The sequence below is a fragment of the Oryctolagus cuniculus genome, chromosome 8 (assembly GCF_964237555.1).
Source record: "Oryctolagus cuniculus chromosome 8, mOryCun1.1, whole genome shotgun sequence".
Classification (NCBI taxonomy): domain Eukaryota; kingdom Metazoa; phylum Chordata; class Mammalia; order Lagomorpha; family Leporidae; genus Oryctolagus; species Oryctolagus cuniculus.
The window spans coordinates 122,806,756-122,831,363 of record NC_091439.1 but is presented as its reverse complement, the minus strand read 5'-3'; the positions used below and the strand labels follow the sequence as shown (position 1 = coordinate 122,831,363).

The window sequence follows — 24,608 nt, the reverse complement described above, 5'->3', positions numbered from 1 at the left end:
ATAGAATTTAAATGGATTGACCCTATTTTCTGAGCCAACAATTAATACAAACACTGATAAGTTCCTTCCATGCTCCTAAGAGCCCAAGGTCTTTGAGGAGGTCAGTTTATACGCTGCAACGTGGGACTTCCCGACCACCTCCATGGTTGAGCCCGCAGGGTGGGGACGTTTAGAATGGGACAATTCCTAAAGGTCTCCAGGCCCACATGGCCCCTGGACACTGTCCTGCAATACGGCGGCCACTCAGTGTATACGGGATCCTGCTTTAACCTATGGGGTCCCCCGGTTCCCTTGGCCATTCTCACATCGGGGGTGCGTGTGCATGACTCATTTCCGCCACTGGGCTCTCCCAGAGCCCCAGTGCCAGCACAGAGCTGTACCCAGGGGGTGTGCTCGGTCGACAGCTGTTGGGTGGAGCGGACTATCTCTCGCTATCCTAAGTGTCAGTAGTGTGGTTCATGATGAGCAGTTGGGCACCACTCTGTGCTGGCTCTCAGGAGAGAAGACACCAGGCACCGCCAGCGCTGTGGGGTGGTGGGTAAAACCACCACCTGCAGGCCGGCACCGTGGCTTATTTGGTTAATCCTCCACCTGCAGTGCCAGCATCCCAAATGGGTGCCAGGTTCTAGTCCCAGTTGCTCCTTCCCCAGTCCAGCTCTCTGCTGTGGCCCAGGAGTGCAGTAGAAGATGGCCCAAGTGCTTGGGCCCCTGCACCCACATGGGAGACCAGGAGGAAGCACCTGGCTCCTGGCTTCAGATCGGTACAGCGCCAGCCGTGGCGGCCATTTGGGGAGTGAACCAACAGAAGGAACACCTTTCTCTCTGTCTCTTTCTCTCACTGTCTGTAAATCTACCTGTCAAATTAGAAAAAAAAAAAAAACCCATCCCATATGGGCCCTGGTTCATGTCCTAGCTGTCCCACTTCTGAGTCGGCTCCCTGTTAATGGCCTGGGAAAAGCAGTGGAGGATGGCCCAAGCACTTGGGCCCCGGCCACCTACATGGGCGACCTCGATGTAGTGTCTGGCTCCTGGCTCTGGCTTGGCTCAGTCCTGGCCGTTGCAGCCATCTGGGGAAGAAAACCAGCGAATGGAGGACTTCTCTCTCTCTCTCTCTCTATAATTCTCACTTTAGGACGAATAAATAAATCTTAAAAAAAAAAAGAAGATACCAGCACAATGGCCCTACTCTCTGCGGTTGGCACAAACCAAGGGACAGCTCTCAGAGAACCTCAGCACCGCACACAGTGACATAGCGCAGTCACCTCTTCTTTTTATCTGGGGGAACATGGGGCCAAGGCACACGGGCAGTTTGATTCCAAGTTCCTGAACCGTTGGCTGCCACGGCCGCTCTCAGTAGAGTGGGAATTGGATGAGGCGGGGCTTCGTTTGGGGAGAGAAGAAGGGAGAGGCTGTTTTGGGGTGGGGTTGGTAAGAGAGGGGGTTTGTGGGTGGGGGGCCCAGCGGGTGGTCGGTTGGCGGAGGGGCCGTTGCTGACTGCTGCTGTGGGGTGCGCCATCAGAGGGACCGTGGGGAGCCAGTCTTGCCACTGGCTGGGGAAGGGATAGCCTGGCTTGGACATGAAAGTGTGGCGAGGCGGGGAGAGAGAGGAGAGCGAGGACCCTGGCTGGGACGTGGCTGGGAAGGCGGGGCTCCTGCCGAGACGCGGCGCTGTGCTGGGTATCGGGCTGGGAAGGCGCCGGTGCTGGAGGGGGCGAGCAGAGTGGTCCCTAGGGGCTGGGAAAGTAGGGCGAGTGCCCTGGGACCACTAGGAAACAAGGCAGCGTGGAGGCAGGTGCCTGGCTGCACGGCGCTGACGGAGCGCCACGTGGGAGGCCGGGAAGGGGTGAGGAAGCCATCCTGAACTAGGACGATTCTGGCAGAACATCCGCCTTGTGCGAGAGGGCGGTTCTAGGTGGACGACTCGGGATTGGATTTTCCGTGTCGGTGGTGCTCTGACATCCTGGAGTCCTGCTAATTCCAAGACAGACGTCCACAACTTGCCCGCCCACATGCTCTCCGCATACTAACCAAGCAACCCAGCACCCATGCCCGCGACCACCTCTGTCATCCAAAGATTGCACATGCAAGCACAGGCCAAGGGGGGCCTCCCTCTGCCCCAGGCCCCATACAAAAAGGTAGCCGGCTCCGTGTCCCGGAGCTCCCCGGGAATGCGCAAGCTAGCCCATATAGGCTGTCCACACCTCCTGATCTGGCCTTGTCCTGTCCCTCCCACCCATACTGCAGCGACTGTCCCCTTACTCTCCTACTCCCTGAGCGACCCCGTTGCTGCCCCCTGCACTGCACGCCTCTGTCTCTTGGGAGCTGTGAATAATCCAACTCCTTTCTTGGGCATGGGTCTGCCCATGGTACTGCGCAGGTGCACCATAAATGAAAACCAGCACACAATCAAATTCCTAGAAAGGGGATGGCCACGGTCTTCTGAGGCCGCTGCCACAGAGGGAGAGCAGGGGCTCTAGGGGAGAGCCCTGTCCTGGCCTTTGGTTCCCATCTCCCTGCTGCCACCTCCACTTCCCTGGCCTCCCTTTCTCGCCTGGTGGGTGCCCACTCCCAGGCCTCTGTCTGGGGGCCCAGCCAGCATTCCGCTGCTCTGAGGTTGGGGCTCCAGTCAGTCTGTGACCTCCTCCCCTGTCAATGGGGTCACGAGCTTTCACCCAGGGGACGCCCCGGGCCCGCCAACCATGGGCAGCACAGCGGTTTCTCCCGGTCAGCAAGGTTGGGGCAGTGATCACGAGAGAGTGGTCCGACGGACACTGGGAGCACCTCCCTTCTGGTCCGATCTGCTTGTGTGGCCTTGGGCCTCAGTTTCCTCACCTGTAAAATGGGAGAGTAGGAGCAGAGGTAGCCGAGGGCCTTTCCTTCTAGCTTTGAGGGTCACGAAAGCTACGATGTGGGGAGGAAGAGCCCCTTCCTGGGCTGCCAACCTGGTCCCAAGGTCAGCTGTGACTCCCGCCACCCCTGCTCCCCGGGGCAAAGGGAAATACAGGCTGGGTGCTCCAGTCTCTGGTCTCCCGGGTCAAACGGCACCTAGGCTGCAGGGTTTCCAAAGCAGGGCCTCCCGGGGATGTTTCTCAGAGCCCCAGGCTTATTCCCTGGAGCCGGAGCCAGGCTGGCCTGGCCGTGTGGAAGCCGGAGCCAGGGGACGGGGCTGCCGAGGGCAGCAGGTGTGCGGGACAGCGCTGGTTTCTTGTTCACCTCTCAGAACCTGGGAACAGCCCAGGCTTGGCTGCCTTTGCCTCGGCAGGTGACCACGCGTGCCTTTCCTTGGATATTCATTCCCCTGCCTGCCCCAATACCAAGTCCACCTGCACCACGGCTGCCAAGGGCAAGTGCGTCGTCTTGACCCTCCTCTCTGCCTCCCCCAGAACCCCATGGAGCACGGAGCTCACGGCAGCTACTGAGTGGAAGTTTGTTCCCTGAAGACAAAAACCACGCCGGGGACCAGCAGACCAGCCTTGGTGCAGGCCCGGCTCTGCCTGAGAAGAGTGAGCCCCTTCCATACGTTGGGAGGAGGCTGGTCACGGTGTCAGCCTCTCCTCACCCCGTGAGGCGCCTTTGCAGGCCAGTGTCACCGAGGGAGACAGCTGATCCAAGTCAGCAAGCAGCCGTGTGGACCCAGTCTACACGGTGTCAGCATCCCTGTGCCAACCACTGCACTGCACTGCCTCCAGGGGGCAGAGCCTGGGCCCTGGGCTCCTGCTTCCTTGAGGCCGGTACCCGAGCTCATCAGCGGGGAAAAGATTTTGCAAAAAGCACCCGAAGATGGCTATCCATGCACACACATGCACACGCGGCGCACACACATGCACACGCGTCTCCACGCCCCAAACCACGTTGGCACAGCTCCCCGCTACTGCGGCCCTCCCCCCACCAGTCCTGCTCTCCCTCCTACCCTATATGTGCAATCTTGTGAAAACGCCACCACTCTTAAGGTTAATAAGGCTCATTTGCTTAAGATAGCACCTGTTTCTATGGTGACTCCTGCCACCCAGAATCTGTTCATCAACCGAGACAAGAAAACAGTGACTTCCACTCTCTTTGAAAGGAGAAAGCGAGGCTCAGCGGAGGGCTCGACGGGCCGGCAGCCCGTGCGGCTCTGACATCGGCCCTTGCACCCGGCGGCAGGTCCCTCCCTCCCAGTGCTCGCCCACGTCCAGCCAGGGCCTCCGGATTCTGCCTGAGCGCTCTGATCCGCGCCTCCTCCTCCTCCTCCTCTCGCCTCTGGGGAACCACAGGCCCACTGTGGGAAGAGGGTGCTGCTGTCTCTTGACTCCGGGCCAATGGCCACGCGCCCTTCTGCCTCTGAGCTCTGCACACTGGCTGCACCAGGGCCCTGCTGGGTGAAGACTGGCGGGAGGTCCCCTGCCCCCTCGCTATGCCGCCGCTGCCTCCCAACACAACTCCTGCCCCCAGCTCGGCCTCCTCTGTATGCAGACGGCTGCTGGCGGAGTGAGAGCCGTGCAGGCCTTGGCCCGGCTCCATGACCCCCTCTCGTCCTCCAGAACTGAGGTTTGCGACTCCGACCTGATGCTCATCCCAACTGGGTGTTGCAAATCATTTGGAAAGTAGGTTCCTAGGCAGGTGCCAGGGAGAACAGAGCTCTAGCGAGCGATTCACCTCCAGAAGCAAATGAGGCCGCCGGCCACGGTCTCCCTGCTCGCCGGCGTCCCGGAGCGCCTAGTTGGCGAGGAGCACCGGCACTAGTGCCAGGGAAACCTCGCGGAGTGCCGTAGGGCTTACCTGCTGCATTCCCGGGGCCCTGGGGGACATGAACGGCATTTGGCAGGGAAAAGGTGGAGGGCTGCGAGTAGGGGGTCGAGTGTGGAGTCGCGAGTGCTCAGAGCTTGGCATGGCCACCGCAATCTACCCACGTGTCTCAGATGGCAGCCTAGCGAGGGGCCTAGCGTTCAAGTCTGGCGCATCCCAGTCCCAAACTCTTTCCGAGGCACCACCGGGGCCCCAGCTAATCACAGCCGACTCCTCCCAGGAAGGTGCTCTGCCGAGATGGCTGGTGTCTGGTTCGCTCGCAAAGTCCCAGCACCCGGGGTGGGGGTAGGGGAGCACCTCACCCAGCCTCCTGCCCGTCCCTGCATTTGCTCCTCCTAGGACAACTCAGGAGACACGCGCTCACTCCCCCACCCCACCCCCAACCCCAAGGAGGCAGCAGCCTCCTGACGGGGCCTCCCCTGGGATTCCAGGCTCATCTCAGGCTCCCCGACTTGAAGTCCCCACTTGGAGATCTGGACAGCATATTCCTATGGGCCGTGCTCGCCATGGTGACCCGAGGGGCCCTACAGGGGCTGGCGGGTGCCTGTCGCCTGCAGTCAGACGGAGCTTGTGATGACACAAGGCGGCTTCCCCGGGCTGACTGCCCCACAGCCTCTTCCCCGGGGCTGGAGGAAGGCCCTGTGGTCAGGGCTCTCAACCCCAAATGTGCATTTTTTTTAACAGTGGCCAGAACGGCGAACCCGGGACCCGCCCTCTTCAGGTGTACGGTGCAGTGTTGTCCACGGCAGGTGCAGTGTTGCTGTCTGGCAGACCCCCAGGACGTACTGTCTTACAGAACGCACACTTCGGAGCTGTTGGACAGCATCGCCCCATCCCCTGCACCCCCACCCAGATGCACACCCCAGAGATCTGGATTTACCTGGCCTGGCATGTGGCTTCCCTGGGGCTTTAAGGAGGGATCGGGTGGAAGCTCCGAGCCTCATGGCCTCCCTCACTGCCCTCGCCTCCTGGACACCGTCCCCCAGCACTCCACTCCTGCCTTGCTGGCTTCTGTCTGTCCCCAGAACACGCCCAGCTCCTGCATGCTGCTCCCTTGGCCTGGGTGCCGGCCGTTTCCTCCCCCCTCTGGCCCACCACCTCCTCTCCCTGCTCTGGGGACTCTGCCCCCACCCCACCCCAGCCTCCCCTGCTGTGTGTGGAGTCACTCCTCATCTGCACTCCTCTCACCAGACAGCTCCTGAATGGAAGGGGTTCAATTGTATAAACCTTTGGTCTGCAGTGAAGCTGAATGGAGCCATGGGCTGGGGCAGGCTGAATGAATGAAATGAATGAATGAATGAGTGAACACAGGTGGTCCGATGTGGAGAAAGGAGAGTTAGAACTCTTCAGCGACACAAAGCCTCGACTTGTTTTGATGCGGCCTAAGATTATATGAACTGTCTTAACTTCTGCAGTATGGTTTGACATTCTATTATTAGCTTAAAATGTAGATTAAAATTAGCTTAAAAACTAACTAGACTCCTCTTCATCTTTTCCCCTCCTGAACCTTTGACATGCTGGATCTTCCCTGTTCTCTGCGTGCCGTTGATTCGGAACCTAAATATAGAACTTTAGATTAATCCCTATTAGAATTACTTTTATTAATTTTATTCAAAAAATTTTTTAAAAATTTATTCAAGCAAGAGGGAGAGCGCTCCCCTCTACTAATGCATTCCACAAATGCCCGCAGTGCCTGGGGCTGGACACGGGCTGGAGCCAAGAGCCAGGGGTTGAGCCATCAGTGCCCCCTCCCAGGCTCTGCTCTGTGCGAAGCTGGATTCGAGCTGGAGCTGGAGAGAGACCCCAGGTACTCTTCCGTGGGACGTGGGTGTCCTAACCACTACGTCAACGGCAGCCCTTAGATTCATCTTTTTTAAGGGAGGTGCACCCTTCCAGTGTGGTGCAGTCAGCTGTCTCGTGTTACCTACTGTGTGCGCTGTTCCTTGAGCTTTGTGATCTGTAACTCTGGTGAGTATGCAGTCTATAAAATCATGGCACAAGGTACAGCATCTCGGGCTTGTCACTGGGGACCCACTTCCAGAGGGGTACTGAGTCGCTGGTTAACCCTCTGCACCAGCCACATACCTGCCTCACACACGGTGGCTGAGGCTGGGTCCCTCGCCCTTGTCTACAAGGTCGCCATGGTTGACCTGGCCCAGTGCCCTGTCGATGAGCTGTGCTGTGCTCCCTCATAGCTTCTCCTGGTCCAAGGGACCGGCGCCTTTGCTAACAAAGACATCTGAGTGGTCAGGCCTGACCTGCTTTGGATGAACCTGCGCTGGCTTCCCACATTTGCTCTTTTCCTCTCCGTGTTGTCTCAGACCATCTACTTATCCAACGACTTTTTTTTTTTTTTTGCCAGGCAGAGTGGACAGTGAGAGAGAGAGAGACAGAGAGAAAGGTCTTCCTTTACTGTTGGTTCACCCTCCAATGGCCGCTGTGGCCAGCACACTGTGGCCGGAGCACCGTGCTGATCCGAAGGCAGGAGCCAGGTGCTTCTCCTGGTCTCCCATGGGGTGCAGGGCCCAAGCACTTGGGCCATCCTCCACTGCACTCCCTGGCCACAGCAGAGAGCTGGCCTGGAAGAGGGGCAACCAGGACAGAATCCAGCGCCCCGACCGGGACTAGAACCTGGTGTGCCTGTGCTGCAAGGCGGAGGATTAGCCTATTGAGCCACGGCGCCGGCCCCAACAACTTTTGAGTTGTGATACTTGCCAGGCTCAGTTCAGGAATCCACGTGTGCCCTTCTCTGTTTCTGGAAATGATTTCAGAATTGTGAATCTGAATCTTTCTGGACTCTGAAGGTATAATCCATCTAGAGAGCTAAACTCACTTAAAGCCATGATGTGTCTGCAGGTGGCAGAGGGCTGTTAGTGGGGAAAGGACAGCGCAAGTAGAGGCCCATGGAGGCCCGGGACAGGGAAGAAGGTTTGCAGCTCCACAAGCGGAGTCCTGGGATACTGTGAGGGCTGGGGCCAGGCAGGGGTCAAGGCCTCAGCGGCCTTGAATAACACTGCGTGGAGAGAGGACCCTTTCCTGATGAGCACCTGTTACAAGGCGTCAAACTGGGAGGAATGTTATCATATTTAGATTTCTAAGAAATCACCCTGTGAAGGAACAGGGGAACAAGTCAGTAGACCTTTGCAGTAACAATCTGGAGACAAGTGACAAGGGCCTCAAGGGACTCAACCATCTCGGCTTTTCATTCTACGTTTAGGATTCTTTTTCTATCCCATTCAAACGCTCAGCTCTGGCTATGTCCTTTCCTTCATAAATGCACTCTCTTGTATCTCCTGTCTTCTGCAAGCCTACTCAAAATTCAAGGTCCCATTCAAATACCATCTCCATTGTGAAGTCATCACCAAGTGATGCATATCCATCATCAATATACCTAATCATTATCAATCCACCATCCCCATTCAACCACTTACCTATCCATCCACCCATTCATCCACCCATCCATCCACCCATCCATCCATCCATCCACCCATCCCTCCATCCATCCTTCCATCCATCCATTCTTCCATCCATCCATCCATCCACCCATCCATCCATTTGTATTCATCCAGTTACACATCCACCCATCCAACCTTCCATCCATTCACTTAGACATACACTCATCAATCCATCTATCCATTCATCCACCTATGTCGTCCATTCATCTATCCATCTATCCACCCACCCATCCATCCATCCACCCTTCCATCCATCCACCCACCCACCCATTCATCCACCCACCCCTCCATCCACCCATCCCTCCATCCACCCATCCCTCCGTCCACCCACCCCTCCATCCACCCATCCCTCCATCCACCCATCCATCCACCCACCCATCCCTCCGTCCACCCACCCATCCCTCCATCCATCCATCCACCCATTCATCCACCCATCCTTCCATCCATCCACCCATTCATCCACCCATCCATCCACCCACCCACCCATCCATCCACCCATCCCTCCCTCCATCCATCCATCCATCCACCTAACCATTCACCCACCCATCCACCCATCCACCCACCCATCCCTACCTCCCTCCATCCATCCATCCATCCACCTAACCATTCACCCACCCATCCACCCATCCATCCACCCATCCCTCCCTCCATCCACCCATCCATCCACCTAACCATTCACCCACCCATCCACCCATTCATCCATCCCTCCATCCACCCCTCTTCCTTCATCTTTTATTCACTCATTCCTTAGCACTTTTATTTGTTCATTCGTTCAGCATTCACTGTGGGCCTTCTTTGCTTGAGTCACTGTCCTAAGCACTGGGCTATAACAATAATCAGACACATTTCTGCTCTCTAGAAACTTGTGGTCTAAGAGGGAAAAGAGACTCACCAACAGTACCAGACGCGCGTGATGAGGGTGCCTAATGAGGTTGCCTAGTGTGGTGGAGTGCGGGTGGAATGACTCAGGCTGGGGGTGTCTGTGGTGGTGCCACCTGGGCCAACTGTTGAAGGGCAGGGTGGCCACACTGAGAAGCGGATGTGGCTCTCAGCTCTCACCCCTCTTCTGTCTACAGGGCCCGGCTGGAGTTGGCTCTGCCCCACTGAACGGCACTCTCATGGCTTCCTGTGAGCTAGGGTTGTCTCTCCAGCCTGGCAGCAGGAAGATCACGTTTCACATTCATGCCATGAATTCACCAAACCTTTACTGTGTTATTTTTTAAAAGTAGGCATGCTGCCGGGCACACTGCAGGTTAAACACTTGTCCCTAACACCTGATGTCCGCGAGTAGCTTTTCTACTTCAAGGTCTCCCAAGGGTTGGCCACTCGGACAGCCCATTCTCCTGGCCAGACTTGTCCCACCTCTTGCGAGTGATTTATGCTCCTTTCCGTCAAAGGCTCAACTTCCTGGGAAGGCTTTAGGTTATGGAAGATGGAAGGAGTAGAGAGCCAGCATACACGCAGCAAGTACTGTGTGCCAGGTGCGGTGTGCTGGGTGGTCTACAAAGTGCTTTTCACGGAAGCCTCGGTGCTCCTGCTCCTTAGAGTCCTCCCACACAGATGAGGAGCTGGACCCAGGAAGGTGATGATTTGCCCCTCACAGTGAGTCAGAGAATCAATCTCCTGGCTCCATGCTGCTCTGCAAGGCCCAGGTCCAGGGCTAAAGGTAGAGAAGCCACTAGGCTCAGCCCACACCTTCCACACCCGCAGCACCACCTCCGAGCACCCAGACCCAGCCCTGGTATGAGCTGTCCCCTGGGCCGGGCCTGGGACCCGCAGGTATGGTGTCTACCCAGACTCTGCAGAGGCACATGGCCTTGCCTGAGTTGTGCAGGCTTTGGGTTCATAGCACAGGCAGCCATGTGCTGGCCGTGATGTTGTGGGTGGGAAGCTTGCTCCTCCTTGGCCTCAGCTGTCTTCCCCATTTACCCATCCTTCCATCCATCCATTCATCCACTCATCCATATACCTGTCTATTAATTCATCCATGTATCCATTCATCCATTCTCCTAATTATCATCCATCCATCCACCCATCCGTCCATCCATGCGTCCACCCACTTATCCATCCATCCATCTAATCATTCATCCATGCATCCATCCATTCTCAGGGCTTTTGCAAGGATTACATGAGATGGTCAGAGAGAGCCACAGTACTTGGTACCATGTGCCGATGCATTTTTTTCTCCTTTTCCTCCTCATTTTCATTCTTCCTCCTGTAATTGTTGCCCATATGCTATCTGGACATACGATAGAAGAGGAGGAGGGAGTACGAGCGGTGGGGCTGCTGTTGGGAAGAGCCAAGGGCACCTGCTCCAGTCTCCTCCCTGGGGCAGGGACTCCCCTTGGGCCGCCCTGAAGAATCTATCAGGGATAAGCTCGCTTCTTAGTTCACATTCCTAGAAAACTCCTCCTGATGTGGGGCCACCTTTGGCTTCCCTGGGAAATGTCACCAGTGGTCGCAATCTGCCCGGGGAACACAGCAGGCTCTCTCCTGTTTCCTGCTGAGACTTCCCCTGGTCTCAAAGGCAGGGGCTGCTCCTGTCCCCTCCCACAGCTGCTAGTAGCCTCTCAGGGTTGTTGCTGACCCCATGTGCTTCCCATGGACCTCAGCCTCTGCCTGCTCTCTGCACCTGCTCACCATGGTCCCTCTGCAAATGGCATGGCCAGACAGAGACGCATTCCAGGCGTGGCATAAACGGCCCAGCTGATAGCACTGTCTGAGGTCAGGGGAGGGTCACTGACGCCCCCCTCCCCATTTCCTCGGGGCTCTTCCCGTGAGCATCTGCTAGTGGGTGGCTGAGGGAGGCCCAGGCCACGGTGACAAGCCCGGCTCCATATGCTAGGGCAGAGGCGGGTCTGATGGTTGGTCTTGTCCATTTCTCAGTTTGCCCACAGATGGCCCCATCAGAGCTGAGTTCAAGGTTAGTGAGTAAGACTGTCCTGGAGCTTTTGTGTGGGGGTCATGTGTGTGTGTGTGTGTGTGTGTGTGTGTGTGTTTAAGAGAGAGAGAGGAGGGGGAGAGGGAAGAAGGAGACAGAAAGGGGCAGAGAGAGAGGAGATACAGAGAGAGAGGGGGAGAAACAAAAAGAGGGAGGAGACAGAGAGAGAGGGAGGGAGGAGGGACACAGCAAGGGAGATAGGCTGGGGGAGAGATAGAGAGAGAGAGAGAAAGAGAGGAGGCGGGAGAGATGGGAGAAGAGAGAGAAAATGAGGAAGGCAGGTTGAAGAAGAGACAGAGGGAGACAGAGAGAAAGAGGAGGAGGAGGAGAGATGGTAGGGAGAGAGAGGGAGATAGGATGGGAGAGAGACAGAGAAGAGCATGAGTGGGGAGAGACAGAGAGAGAGAGAGAGAGAGAGAGAGAGAAAGTGTTTTCTGTCTGATCCAGGAATTCTCCTGGATGGCAGAGTTGGTTTCCATAACGACTTTCTGATATAAACATATTTGATAAAAATAAGTTAACAGCGGAGCTGTGGTGGAGCACAGATTCTCAGAGTGGAGAGAGAGAGAGCGAGAGAGAGAGAGAGAGAGAGAGCGCCCTCCTCAAAGACCAGCGTTTCCTCTCTGCCTCACCTCCCAGCCAGGCTCTGCTTGCCATAAACTGACTCAAAGCTTTGTTCGCCACATTCCGTGTAGCCGCTCCCTTCCTGCCTTGTACCTTAGATACATTCTCCCTCCCTTCCTCTCCCTCCCTCCCTCTCTCCCCCCCTTTCTCCTTAGCTACCTGAAGCACTACAGTATGTATGGGATAATATGATAAATTCATTTCTAATTCACTGCATTATCCCTTGAATATTTTAATGACTCATTGAATGGAGTAAAAAAAAAGCGATTTCAAATGAACAATTATGCTGCATTAGTCTAAGGGCTGATTATATTTAAACACTGCTCACATGGATAGCAGGACACGGCGACCTCAGCATACGAGAGCTAATTTGGCTCTTATCTCCAAATAATTTTACACCGCAAATTACCATGAAAACCTAAAACCTGGCTTTTAAAAACATTCATCAAAAGATAATATTGCACTTTGTAACGACATTTTATTTAAATTATTTTGAATGGGAGTGAAGGCATTTCTGGGGTGGGACAATGACAGCCGAGCAGAGCGGGGACTGTGAGTGATAAGGAAATGACAAGGGGTGCTGGGTTGGGTTAAAAATAAAAGCAGAACACGTTGGGGTGGGGGAAGGGCGGCAGCCAGGCACGTGGGAAGCACTCGCAGCCCAGTCCCTCTCCCTGGCTGTGGTCTGGGATGGCTCCAGGGAGGCCATCACAGCTCAGGAGGTCACGGGCCAATTCCGGGGGGCTGAATGACAGCACCGACCACCCCTGCTCCAGGCCCCCAGCTCCTGCCCCCACCAAAGCAAGCCTGGGCCATGCCAGCTCCCCCAGGCTGGGCCAGGGTCCATCTAGACCGGAGAGGCAAAGGGGTGAGCTGCACTGGACGGTCTCTTGGATTTTCACTTTCTAAGTCCTGGGGGCGGGCGCTGTGGCACAGCAGGTTGTCTCCACCTGCAGTGCCAGCATCCCATGTGGGCGCCTGCTCCAGTCCCAGCTGCTCCACTTCTGATCCAGCCCCCCTGCTAATGAGCCTGGGAAAAACAGCAGAGGATGACCCAAGTCCTTGGGCTCTTGGGAGACCTGGAGGAAGCTCCTGGCTTCAGCCTGGGCCAACCCTGCCCATTGCAGCCATCTGGGGGGTGAACCAGCAGATAGAGGGTATCTTTCTCTGTGTCTCTCCTTCTCTCTCTGTAATTTTACCTTTCAAACAAATAAGAGTAATTTTCTTAAAAAAGAAATCCAAGTCCTGTATCCTAATGGGATGTGCTAAACCACCAGTAGCTCAAATTTGGGGGTGTTGGGGAAGCACTCACGTTTACTCCAAACACTGGGAAAACACAAATGATCATCACGCCCATTTTAATGATGCAGAAACTGAGGCTTAGAGATTCTCATCTGGGAAGTGGCAGGGCCCGAGACCTCCCCTGGCTCCCGAGAGCCACCTGCCCTTCAGGGTGGCCCTGCACAAGGCTGGTTTCTCAGCAGGGCCACCCTGGCACTGTCCCCTCTGCGAAGGCTTGTTGTGGCCTCTGGATCTCCTGGAGCATAAACCGTGCCTTCACAGCTGCCCATGACCCACACTGGACCCTCACCGTACAGCCCAAAGCACGCATGCGCAATTGCACAGGTGTCAGCCATCAAACTGAAAACATTGGTCCCAACAGAGAGAGAACCGCGAGTCCTGATTCCTCGCTGGGACCGCTTCGCCTGAACTCAAGGAGCAGATAAAGATGGTTTGTTCCACTGACGGTCCCGAGCCGGGTTCTAGGTTCCGGACATGCCAAGTTCGGTAATTATTGCCAGGTGTGCCGAGAGGGCCGCAGGCTCCGCCCGCTCGGCAGAGTGGCAGCAGGTGTCACGGCGGCGCTGCCCCCATGCCGCCCGGCTCCTAGTACAGCTAACCCCTTTTCTCCCTGACTCAGTGGTGAAGGGGAGGGGTGAGTGTCAGCTTTGCAGGCCAGAACCTCAGCCTCAGCCAGGTCAGGTGATTTGCTGGAGATCTGTGAGCGGCAGGACCGGCGGCTCAGACGCCAGCGTCCCGGCCAGCACGCTCCAGGAGCCGCAGTCCCGGCACGGCTCATTGGCGTTCCCGTCTGTGTTGTTCACCTAACATATTGAGAAGTCCTTTAAAAAATGCCAACTCTGATTATGGAAAAGTCTGACCCTCTAGGAAGGCAGGCAGGACAACAACCCCTTGGAGGTCCTTCGGATTCAAGCCGGCAACGGCCGCCTTTACAGCTGCCAGAGGCGGAATAAAAGGGAAACTTGAACTTGGCGGTGCCTGTTCTTTCTTAAAACAAAACCAAACCCAAAAGATATTCAGGGCAAATTTTAGAATCATTGACGGTTTCTAGGAAGATTTTCTTTTTTGGAAGAAGAAAGGTACTCTTGTCTCCTTAATTGTTCTCGCTGTTCTCTGTCACCAATCATGATATTCTTTGTGGAAAGCATTAATCTCCCATCCTCTCGTGTTCAATATTCCCATTAACGATCAAAAGTCTAATGAAAATATCTGCATGAAAAGCCCTGAGCACCAATTGCAGAGACAAATAGAAGATGAACCCCATACGCGTCGCTTCTGAAACGCATGATGCAGATTAACTGACATCTTAATTAGGCTTCGGCATGAAGACGGTCAGCCAGAGGGAATCAGAAAGGCCGAGGCCTCAGCACCTGGGGCAAGGGGTCCTCTGTCGGTGCCCTAGAAGAGGGGGCCGAGAGGGACCATGGGCTTTCTGTATCCCAGTGCCCGCCTGCCCTGGTCCAGCCACGATAGGGGCCTGAGGTCTCATCCTGTTTCTGAGTGAACGGGAACCCGCAGGTATAGGAAGTCTCACTGCGACCGAACCTCTGGGCCCTTCACCCTGTGCTGCACCCTCCCTCCTCATCTCCCTGCTACGACAGAGGCTCTGAGAGGGCGGATCCTTCCTCTGTCTCATTGGCGTTGGTTACGCTGGCGCCCACAGGTACCTGACTTAGGGCAATGACAATAACACAGCAGCAAACAACTATACAGAACCTCTGATGTGTTCCGGGGATTGTTCCCACTCCCTGTAGTTAAAGTGACTCTGGTGAGCGCCGTAACAACCGTGCAAGGTACAGACAGTGGGCATCTCTCCTTCCCAGGTGAGGACACAGAGACACAGAGACGCTGAGCAGCCAGCCCAGGAACACACCGCTCACAACATGTGGAGCTGGGCTTTGACTGGTCCCTGCCTCCAGAGTCCTGGCTCATGAGCCCTGGGCTTCACAGGGCAGGGGTCAACATGCATTTGTTGAGTGAGATGACTCAAAGGGCACCATGAATGTCTCGTCCCTATGGCTGGGCATCCCTCTAACCCTTTGCTGTGTTAAGCTGCACACAGGTCCAGAGCCATAATCCTACTCTATCCTAGGTCCTGCTAGACTCTGTTGAAGGTGGAGGTGGGCCCCAGGTATTTCTAGTTTACCTGAGCACTGGCGATCTGTTTTAAACTGGATAGCCTGAGAATAGTCCCCACTGAGGGGCTTCCACTGCTGTGATGTGGCCCCCTCACATCAAGGCCAGGCTCGGTTCTACAGTCCTTGTGAGCGGCAGGGCCACTGTCTCTGAGCACCTGCAGGGACTTCCTGGTGTGCCTTAGGGATTCCTAGTGCTGGCCAGGTGTGTTTACTCACCAAGATCACTCTCCCTAGAGAGGCTCTCCCCTGGAAGTCCCCTCTCACAGGGCACAGCCAGAAACACGAGGGGACTCTGACCATTCAGGGAGCATGAATTAAAAGATGAGTTTACTTTGGTGCAGAAAAATTTGGAGATCTCTGCAAGTGAGGGGCCTTTGTAAAGTTCACGAGAAACGTTATGGCGAAAAAACCCTGCGTGGATTCCCAAAACTTTTTGCACCAAGATGAACTTGTCTGTTCATTCCATTTTCCTACACACATTTTTTTGGAGGCCTTGCCCAGAGCCCTGGGCAGTGAGCTGGAGGGTGGGCACGAGGGGAGGCCCAGAGAGGAGGTACTCCGTCTTACAGAGGAGCTGCTGGGAGAGGCGTGGGTGGGCCCCCGACGTGGTACGGCAGGAAGCAGGGTTACGTGGTTTGGAGTCGGGGCCTCGGCTGGCAGACCCATGTCTACTGCCCATTAGTGGAGACACTGCCTCATTCCACCTCCCTAGGCTGGACTTTCCCCGTCTCCAAAATGGGAGAATGCCTAGTTCCCAAAGTGACCAAACACTGAGTGAGCTTAGCAACAGGTCAGGCATCCCCCGCCTCCAACACTGGACCCCACAGCCTCTTCCGGGCTGCTCGCTCGGCCTCCTGAGCGCTCCCTGGACGCAGTGGCCGTGTGCCATTCAGAACCACTGTGGAGTGAGTTCTGCAGGCAGGGCGGCGCCCTGGGGTCTGCACTGTCTCCAGCTCACCCGTGGGTGTACGCACACGCCTGCTGTCCACAACCCACCCGGGAGCTGTGGACACCAGCACACAGGAAGTGCTCCGTCCTAGACCGATTTGGTTTACAGTCTCTTGCGGCTGGTGGAATCTGGGGGCAGGTGGACAGGGCCGAGTGGACACAGCTGGGCCGAGCTGCTGCTTCCTGCTCCACACTCAGCCGAGGGAGAGTGGGTGACGACGCGACCGAAACCCAAGCTCCTCCGGCCTGAGCGGGAAGGCCGAGGCGGACCGAGCAGGTGGCCCTGGGAAGCTCTGAGGCTTAGCGGCCGTGCCTGACAGCTGCCACTTGCCACCTGCTCTGCCTCTGTGTGTGCAGCACAGAGTGTGTGTGAGGGCTCTGTCCCAGGGGGCACAGGGAGGGGCAGCCTCATGGACTCTGAAACCACTGCACCCTGTGTGGCTTCTGCCCTCCGAGTTGTGGAGCCAAACCCCGGGACCGGAAGCTCTCTCTGTGTGTGGAGTGGGCTGTGAGTGTGACCTGCGGAGTGAGCCGGCCCCTGGTGACCACCAGGGAGGCCCACGCTCAGAAAGTGGCACGAGGGCCAGCTTAGGGGGAGATCAGGGTCTTTCCCTTTTGTGCCCTCTGCCACCCTCCCTGGCCTGCTCACGTGGGTCTCCTCGGCTCCGCCACTTTGCGCACTTAACATGTTTCCAGAGCTCCATGCCAGGCAGAGGCGTGCTTGGCCCAGGGGGTGTGTTGGGGGGACAGAGACCAGCCCGGCGCTGCCCAGGAAGCTGTGGCGGGCGTCTCTTTGAGGAAGCCCCCTCCAGGGCCTTTGCCAGGGCTGCATCTCAGGTCGCCCCCGGGAGCTTCCTGGCGAAGGGCGGGGGACACTGGCCTGTGGTGACTGCTCTTTCAGCACCCCCACCCAGTGGCTGGGAGAGTCCCCTGGTCAGCTAGTGCAGACTGCTGCCCCGTCTCCCACCCAACTCCAGAAGAAATGCACAGTCCCCCCCCCCCCACCGTGTCGTCTCTGCATTTCCCAAAGCGCTCCCAGCGTGCGGCCCAGTGGAGTTGTTAGCACAGTTCCCATGGAACAGATAAGGTTGAAACACTTGGCTCCAGGGAGACGACAAAGGGGCTACTGGGTCTTCAACCAGCAAGATCTAGAGCAGATCTGGTTTTTTTCTGGTTCTGCTTTCCCACGGGGGTCCTCTCGGGGTGGAAAGCTTTGCCCACTCTTTGCAAAGCCCGACTGCAGGTTGTCCAGGCACGGGCTCCTAACCGCTTGTGGCAAGCATGTATGCAAATAGCCGGTACATGTTCGGGACACACGCAGACCCCCCAGCCCCCAGATATTTTCATTCTGCAGTCGGTTCAATACACAGATGAGGAACGGGCAGTTGCAGAGGGCTGATTGCTAGTGGGAAAAACTCAACAAAGCCCTTCAATACTGCTCACCCCAGAGTGTCCAAAACGTGTATGGTAGGACAGTCTACCTGTCCCTCCCACTGCCCCCCACCAACCGTATAATGCTCACCAACAAGGCACCATATTTGTGTTCCCAAGGCCAACTCTGGCTCCTACACAACCATTGTCTCAACCGAGATGTGGCACCCGCCTTGCCACCGAGACACTTCTTGCAACTGCTGGACCACTTGGGAGGGGCGGTATCAGCTGAGTGCTGGGGCGACCTGACGCGGCTGTCCTTGCACCTGCCGGCCTCCAGCTCCCCCGGGCGTGAACTCTGACCCCTGGCTGCTTACCTTGATGTCTGTCATCAACCAGTGTCTCCAAAACCTCAGCCTGGGCTCCGACCTGCTCGGGGCGTCGGGGTCCACCATCACCAGGATGTAGCTTGCCCCCTGCAACACAAGCACCGGAAGTAATGTAGCATCGTGGCTGAGTGTTGGCAGGAGAACACCAAGGGAGTGGACACTCCTTCCACCTCCACTCCGGCTGGGAATAGCCAGCCAGCCCCGAGCCCGTCCTACCCAGAGCCTCCCTGTTCTCACAACCCCCTGTATCACAGTTGTTCTTGGAGGAAAAAAGCCAGCGACGGGCATAGCAGGGGGCCTCTTGGCTCTCCCTTTAATGAAGGGTGAGTCCTCGCCCCCCAACACACACCAAGGCGTATTCACTGAGCCTCTGCATGTGCCCAGCACCAGATGCACCCCCAAAATAGGACTTCGGCCCTGAGCAAGCTTCCGGGGTGGTTGGAGGAACCCGACTGCTGATCCAGCAAGCACAGGACAACCGTGTAAGAATTGCAACAATGACCAGAAACCCCAGGAAGTCAGCCGCCCCTTCCCCTGCCATCTAGTGGACCACCTACTAGATGCCGGAAGCTCTTCCAGGGGCTAGGAAGCCAACGGGGCACAAGACAGTAAGAGCTATGCTTTGGGGAAGCATCTATTCTAGGGAAGAGACAGAGCTAATAAAACCAGATACAGAAATAAGCAAGGTAAACATCGAGGGGGTGGTGAGCACCATGGCACAGCCCAAGCAGGGCAGACGAGCGGGCACTCCAGGAGCAGGCACTGCTGCAAAGGCCTCAGCTGGGGAAGACGCAGGCTCTGAGTACCACTGTGGCTAGGGCGTGAGCTAGGGGGACAGTGGGTGTGGTGCGGCGGGGGGAGAGGGGGCAAGGGTCAGACCGCAGAAGGCTTTGCAGCACTGGAGGAGGAGAGGTTTTTTTTTTTTTTTTTTTTTTTTTTAATGATTTTTGAGAGGCAGAGTGGACAGTGAGAGAGACAGAGAGAGACAGAGAGGAAGGTCTTCCTTTTTCCATTGGTTCACCCTCCAGTGGTTGCTGTGGCTGGCTCACTGCGGCCGGCGCACCGCGCTGATCAGAAGCCAGGAGCCAGGTGCTTCTCCTGGTCTCCCATGGGGTGCAGGGCCCAAGCACTTGGGCCATCCTCCACTGCACTCCTGGGCCACAGCAGAGAGTTGGACAGGAAGAGGAGCAACCGGGACAGAATCCGGTGCCCCAACCGGGACTAGAACCCGGTGTGCCAGCGCCGCAGGTGGAGGATTAGCTTATCGAGCTGTAGCGCTGGCCATGGAGCGGGGTTTTATTCCGAGTGCGGCGCAGAACCTCGGGAGGGTGTCAGGCCGGGCAGTGTTTCGCTGTGACGTTACATTTTTAGAAAGTCAGGCCAGCTGCTGGGTGATGGTTGGCAGAGGACCAGGGAGGGAGCCAGGAGGCAGTTAGGAGACCACCGTAGTAAGACAGGATGCTGGCTCCTTTTCTAGGGTGGGAGAAATGGGGATGGAAGCAAAGAAACGGGTGGAGGTGTGTTCTAGTGGACCCAACCCTGTCTGCGGATGGGCTTGATGGCCATGAAGACTCCACGGAGAAACTGGAATTCAGGATGAAACCTGGGTTCCGGCTAGAGCACCTGGGTGAGTGGGGCCATTTCTGGACACAGAGGAGACTGTTTGAAAGGGACGTTGGGAGTTCTGTTTTAGACACGGGGTGGGGGAAGGGGAGGAAATGCCTTTTAGAGGACAATCCGGTCGGCACACCAGGGTCTGGAGCTCCGGGGAGAGCTGGAGGCTGGGTTCTAAGCATGGGCGCTGTTGGCTCACTGGTGGTCCTGAACTGCGTGGAATGGCGAGATGAGAGCCGCCGCGAGGGAGGAACGGGCCCCACGGCTGACGCGGAGGAGCCGGAGAGCCTGGCAGAGTTCGCCGTGCAGCCAGGGCGGCGGGGGAAGGGCAGGTGCCAGGAAAGCGAAGGCAGAGCTGCGTTTCAGGCGGGAGAAAGCGCTCAGGGAGCCGAGCGCTGCCGAGGTGTAGAGCAAGACGAGGACACAGACGTGACAATTCGACTTGACAGCTCGGAGAGCGCCGTTATCTTGACAAGACGCGTTTCAGTGCGGCAGGAAGGACTGACGTAGGGCGGGCGAAGCTTCCAGGAGACGCGAGAGGAGGAGTTGGAGGCAGCTAATAAAGATGACGAGGAGGAGAAGTTTGGAGTGAAGGGCAGCTGGGCTGAGATGCCGGAGTTAGGAAGGCAGAGTCAGATTTTTTTTTTTTTGGGTGATAGGCATGTGTGTGAGCCAATGGGAAACGGAAGTGGTTTACTAGCAAGGGAGGAACACAGGGCAGAGAGGAGGAAGACTCTGGGCAGGTGGGAGGGGCCAGGAGCCGGAGCCCAGGCGAAGAGGCAAGCTTTGGGTGGGAAGCAGGGACAAGGGGGCCATCGCAAGAGAAGGAGGCCGTGGCGAAGACAATGCAGGAGGGCGGGGTCTTCTCCTGGCTCCTGTTCGCCAGCGAACAAGAGAGGGGGGCACTGAGAGAGGACGTGTGGGACCAGCGCAGGTGTGAGATTGCTTATACGACGGAGCATCGTAGGCTTCCGTGCCTTCCACGGGCGCGTGCAGGTGTGGAATCCGTGCCGGTCTAGGCAGGAGGGGACTCAGGCTGGTGGGCAGGAGAGCCGGAAGTGAGTGCACGGGGAGAGTCCCGTCCCCGTCCTGACAGGCAGGGGTGGACACGTCCAGATGGCTCCACCGAGTGCCGGAAGCTGGAAGCCTTTCTCAAGTGTAGAGGGAGCCCAGGTGTGCCGGCCGCAGTGGGGCAGCAAGGCCTCAGAGTGACGATCAAGCACTGCTGGATGCGCGTTGCAGGAGGCATCTAATAAGGAGGCAGTGGAGCCATTAAAGGAGAGCCCGAGCACACACGCACACACACGCACATGCACGCACACGCATGCACGCACACACACATGCACACGCACACACAGCCGTGAGCCTCCGGAGAAGACAGACCACAGGACTCTAAGCAAACAGTGGGAACCCAGGCGGAGAAGGAGGAGAGAGCTGTGCAGTGTCGCACGACAGCACGAGGCACTAGCAGGGGGGCAGCGGGGTTGGTGACTCGGGGACTAGGCCTGGGATGGCCACGTGGCACTGGGGGCCCGTGTGCCAGCAGCTGTAAGCTCACAGGGACATCCTTCCTGGAGCTTGAGGCTGGCGTCCTCTCACAGATGGGCAGAGAGGCAGTGGAGGTGGCCCTGGGGAGGAGTAAGACAATGGCGGCACTCTGGAACCCAACGGGATAGGGCAGGGGAGCCTGGGGAGCAGTGAGCAGGGGCCCTGGCTGCAGAGATGTGTTCAGGGAGGGGGGCGGAGGCAGCCACCGAGGCAAGTGACGACAGTGGTCATCATGGGGAGGGGGGCGGCACGGGTCACTTTCCAAAGATGAGTGGTTCAGACACGAAGATACCCAGAGCTGCGTTTTACAATCCAAAAGGCGCAGGGCACCACAGGCGAGGTGCGACAGGAACTTACATCAGACAACATGAAGACAAGCCCAAGAAAGCCCCAAGGACGCAGAATAGAGGAGAAGCAGATGACAACGTGAGAGCAGGAGAGGAACGCACGCCTGTGCCTGTGTATGTGCTCACGTGTGAGCCCAGTGGGACCCCAGAAGGAAACTGCTTCATACATCCAAGAGCTGGTTCTAGCTTCAACGATAAGAAAATCGAAGGAAGAAATAAAGCTCCCCTCCCCTCCCCTCCCCTCCCCTTTCTTCTCCTCCCCTGCCATCCCCTCCCATCACCTCCCCTCCCCTCCCCTCCCCTCTCCTCTCCTCTCCTCTCTCTTCCTCCCTCCCTCTCGCCCTTCCTGTAAAAGTGATACTGAAAGCAACTACACTAATATCCAGTAAAGTAAGCTGTTAAAAATGCCTCCCCTTACCCCCTGGGCTGGTGCTGTGTTGCAGCGGGTAAAGCCTTGGCCTACAGTGCCGGCATCCATGTGGGCGCTGGTTCAAGTCCCAGCTGCTCCACTTCCAATCCAGCTCTTTGCTATGGCCTGAGAAAGCAGTAGAAGATGGCCCAAGTCCTTGAGCCCTCACACCCACGTAGGAGACCTGGGGGAAGCTCCTGGCTACTGGCTTCGGATTGGCCCAGCTCTGGCCATTACAGCCAATCAGGGAGTGAACCAGCATATGGAAGATCTCTCTCTCTCTCTCTCTCTCTCTCTCTCTCCTCTGTGACTTTGCCTTTAAATAAATCAATAAATCTTTAAAAAATTTAAAAATGAAAATAAAAATGGACCCCAAATGTTAATAATAGTCATAAAATAAACTTTAAATTTTCCACTTGCAGGGCTGGCACTGTGGTGCAGTAGGTTAATCCTCTGCCTGTGGCACTGGCATCCCCTCTGGGCTCTGGTTCGAGTCCTGGCTGCTCCTCTTCCAATCCAGCTCTCTGCTATGGCCTGGGAAAGCAGTAGAAGATGGCCCAAGTGCTTGGGCCCCTGCACCAGTGTGGGAGACCCAGAAGAAGCTCCTGGCTCCTGGCACAGCTCCGGCTGTTGAGGCCATCTGGGGAGTGAATCAGTGGACCTAAGACCTTTCTCTCTGTCTCTCCCTCTCACTGTCTGTAACTCTGCCTCTCAAATAAATTAAAAAAAATTTCCCATTTGTAATTGCAATAAAGAATGTAAAATATTTAAGGATGAACTTAATGAAAAATGTAAGACATACAAAGAAAATAGAAACAGGATGAAGTGCATAAGAGGAAAACTTGGATGGATGGGGAGACACACACAATGCTTCTAAACAGAAATAATTACTTTATGCAAAAATGTCAACAAGCCTTCATGGTTAAATTTTGTCAATTTGTTAATCTAAAACAATTCCAGTCAAAATCCTGAATAGATGCCTTTAGAACTCCACAGGATGATTAAAGCTCATGATAAAAGCAAAATGTGGGGCCAGCGCTGTGGCATAGCGGGTAAAGCCATTGCCTGCAGTGCCAGCATCCCATGTGGGCTCTGGTTCAAGTCCTGGCTGCTCTACTTGCAATCCAGCTCTCTGCTATGGACTGGGAAAGCAGTAGAAGGCCCAAGTGCTTGGGCCCCTGAACCCACATGGGAGACCAGGAGGAAGCACCTGGCTCCTGGTATGGGATTGGCCTAGCTCTGGCTGTTGGGGCCATTTGGGGGGTGAACCAACAGATGGAAGACTTTCCTTTCTGTCTCTGTCTCTCTGTCTCTGTCTCTCTCTGTCTCTCTCTCTCTGCAACTTTGCCTGTCAAATAAATAAATAAATCTTTTAAAAAAGGGAAAATGTAAGTAAATAAGAAAGAGAATTAGCCAAGGCAACACTGAGGAAGATGGAATACGGGATCATACTGATTTTGCAGAGAACACAACTTATTACAAAGCTATGCTCATTAGAACAATGTGGAGTATATAAAGTAAAGGAAGCAAAATAGAAAATCCAAAGGGGAATTCAAGTTTTCAACATACGTGCACTTAATCCATGACAGTTATTGTTACTAGATGATTCTTGATAGACAACAACGATCCTTCAAGCCAATGGGGAAAGGACAGCTTATCTGATAAGTGTCATTGGGACAATGACTGGAATAAATAAACGTAGATCTCTATTTTTTGTAGACAGTGTAAAACTTCCAGATTTAAATATGAAAATGGAAAAACTCATTTGGCAACATGATATTAAGTTTGTACAATAGAACACTCCGAGTGCACTCCTTGCATGCTAATGTGGGAAGATATCTACAGTAGACTGTACATGAAATGAGCAAGTTGCACCAGAGTGCATGCATCACCTCAAATACGAAGGAAAACTTTGTATTTCTAACTATAGACATTTATAGATGTATTTGCATATGCATAGAAAATGCCTGGAAGAATACACATCGAACCACTGACAGTAAATGGCATGAAGGAAAAGGTTGGTATATTTAACTAGACATACTTGTGAATCTTTTATGTGACAAAAAAGCAAACTAAAATTTGAAGATAATAAGCTGAAGGTAAATATTTGTGACATCTATGAAAAGCAGTTGATATCCTTAATATGTAAAGTGCATTTTAAATCAATAAGAAAAAAAGCCAGTAATTGAAGGGCAAAATAAGCAAGATTAATAAGCAATTAATAAAAAAGAAAGGGGCCAGAGCTGTGGCGTAGCGGGTAAAGCCGCTACCTGCAGTGATGGCATCCCACATGGGTGCCGGTTTGAGTCCTGGCTGCTCTACTTCCGATCCAGCTCCCTGCTAATGCACCTGGGAAAGCAGTGGAAGGTGGCCCAAGTGCTTGAGCCCCTGCACCCATGTGGGAGATCCAGAGGAAGCCCCTGGCTCCTGGCTTTGGATCGGCACAGCTTTGACTGTTGCGGCCAATTTGGGAGTGAACAAGCGGATGGAAGACTCTCTCTCTTTCTGCCTCTCCTTCTCTCTGTGTAACTCCGACTTTCAAATAAATAAATAAATCTTAAAAAAAGAAACACAAATAATTAATAAACATATGAACAAATGTTCAATTTCAGTCCCGGTGCTGTGGTGTATCGGGTAAAGCCACTGCCTATGGTGCTGGCATCCCATACCCGTGCTGATCTGAGTCCCTGCTGCTCCACTTCCAATCCAGCTCTCTGCTGTGGCCTGGGAAAGCAGT

The 24,608-nt window shown here is 55.4% G+C and overlaps 1 protein-coding gene across 1 annotated transcript in view; it reads right to left on the bottom strand.

Annotated features, from left to right (window-relative positions):
* LOC138843573 (phosphatidylethanolamine-binding protein 4-like) overlaps window positions 1–24,608 on the bottom strand; it is a 209,527-nt gene that overhangs the window by 76,529 nt on the left and 108,390 nt on the right. The window contains exon 4 of the mRNA XM_070048173.1: window positions 17,942–18,040. Within this exon, the coding sequence (XP_069904274.1) occupies window positions 17,942–18,040 (99 nt within the window). The remainder of the gene's footprint in view (window positions 1–17,941; window positions 18,041–24,608) is intronic.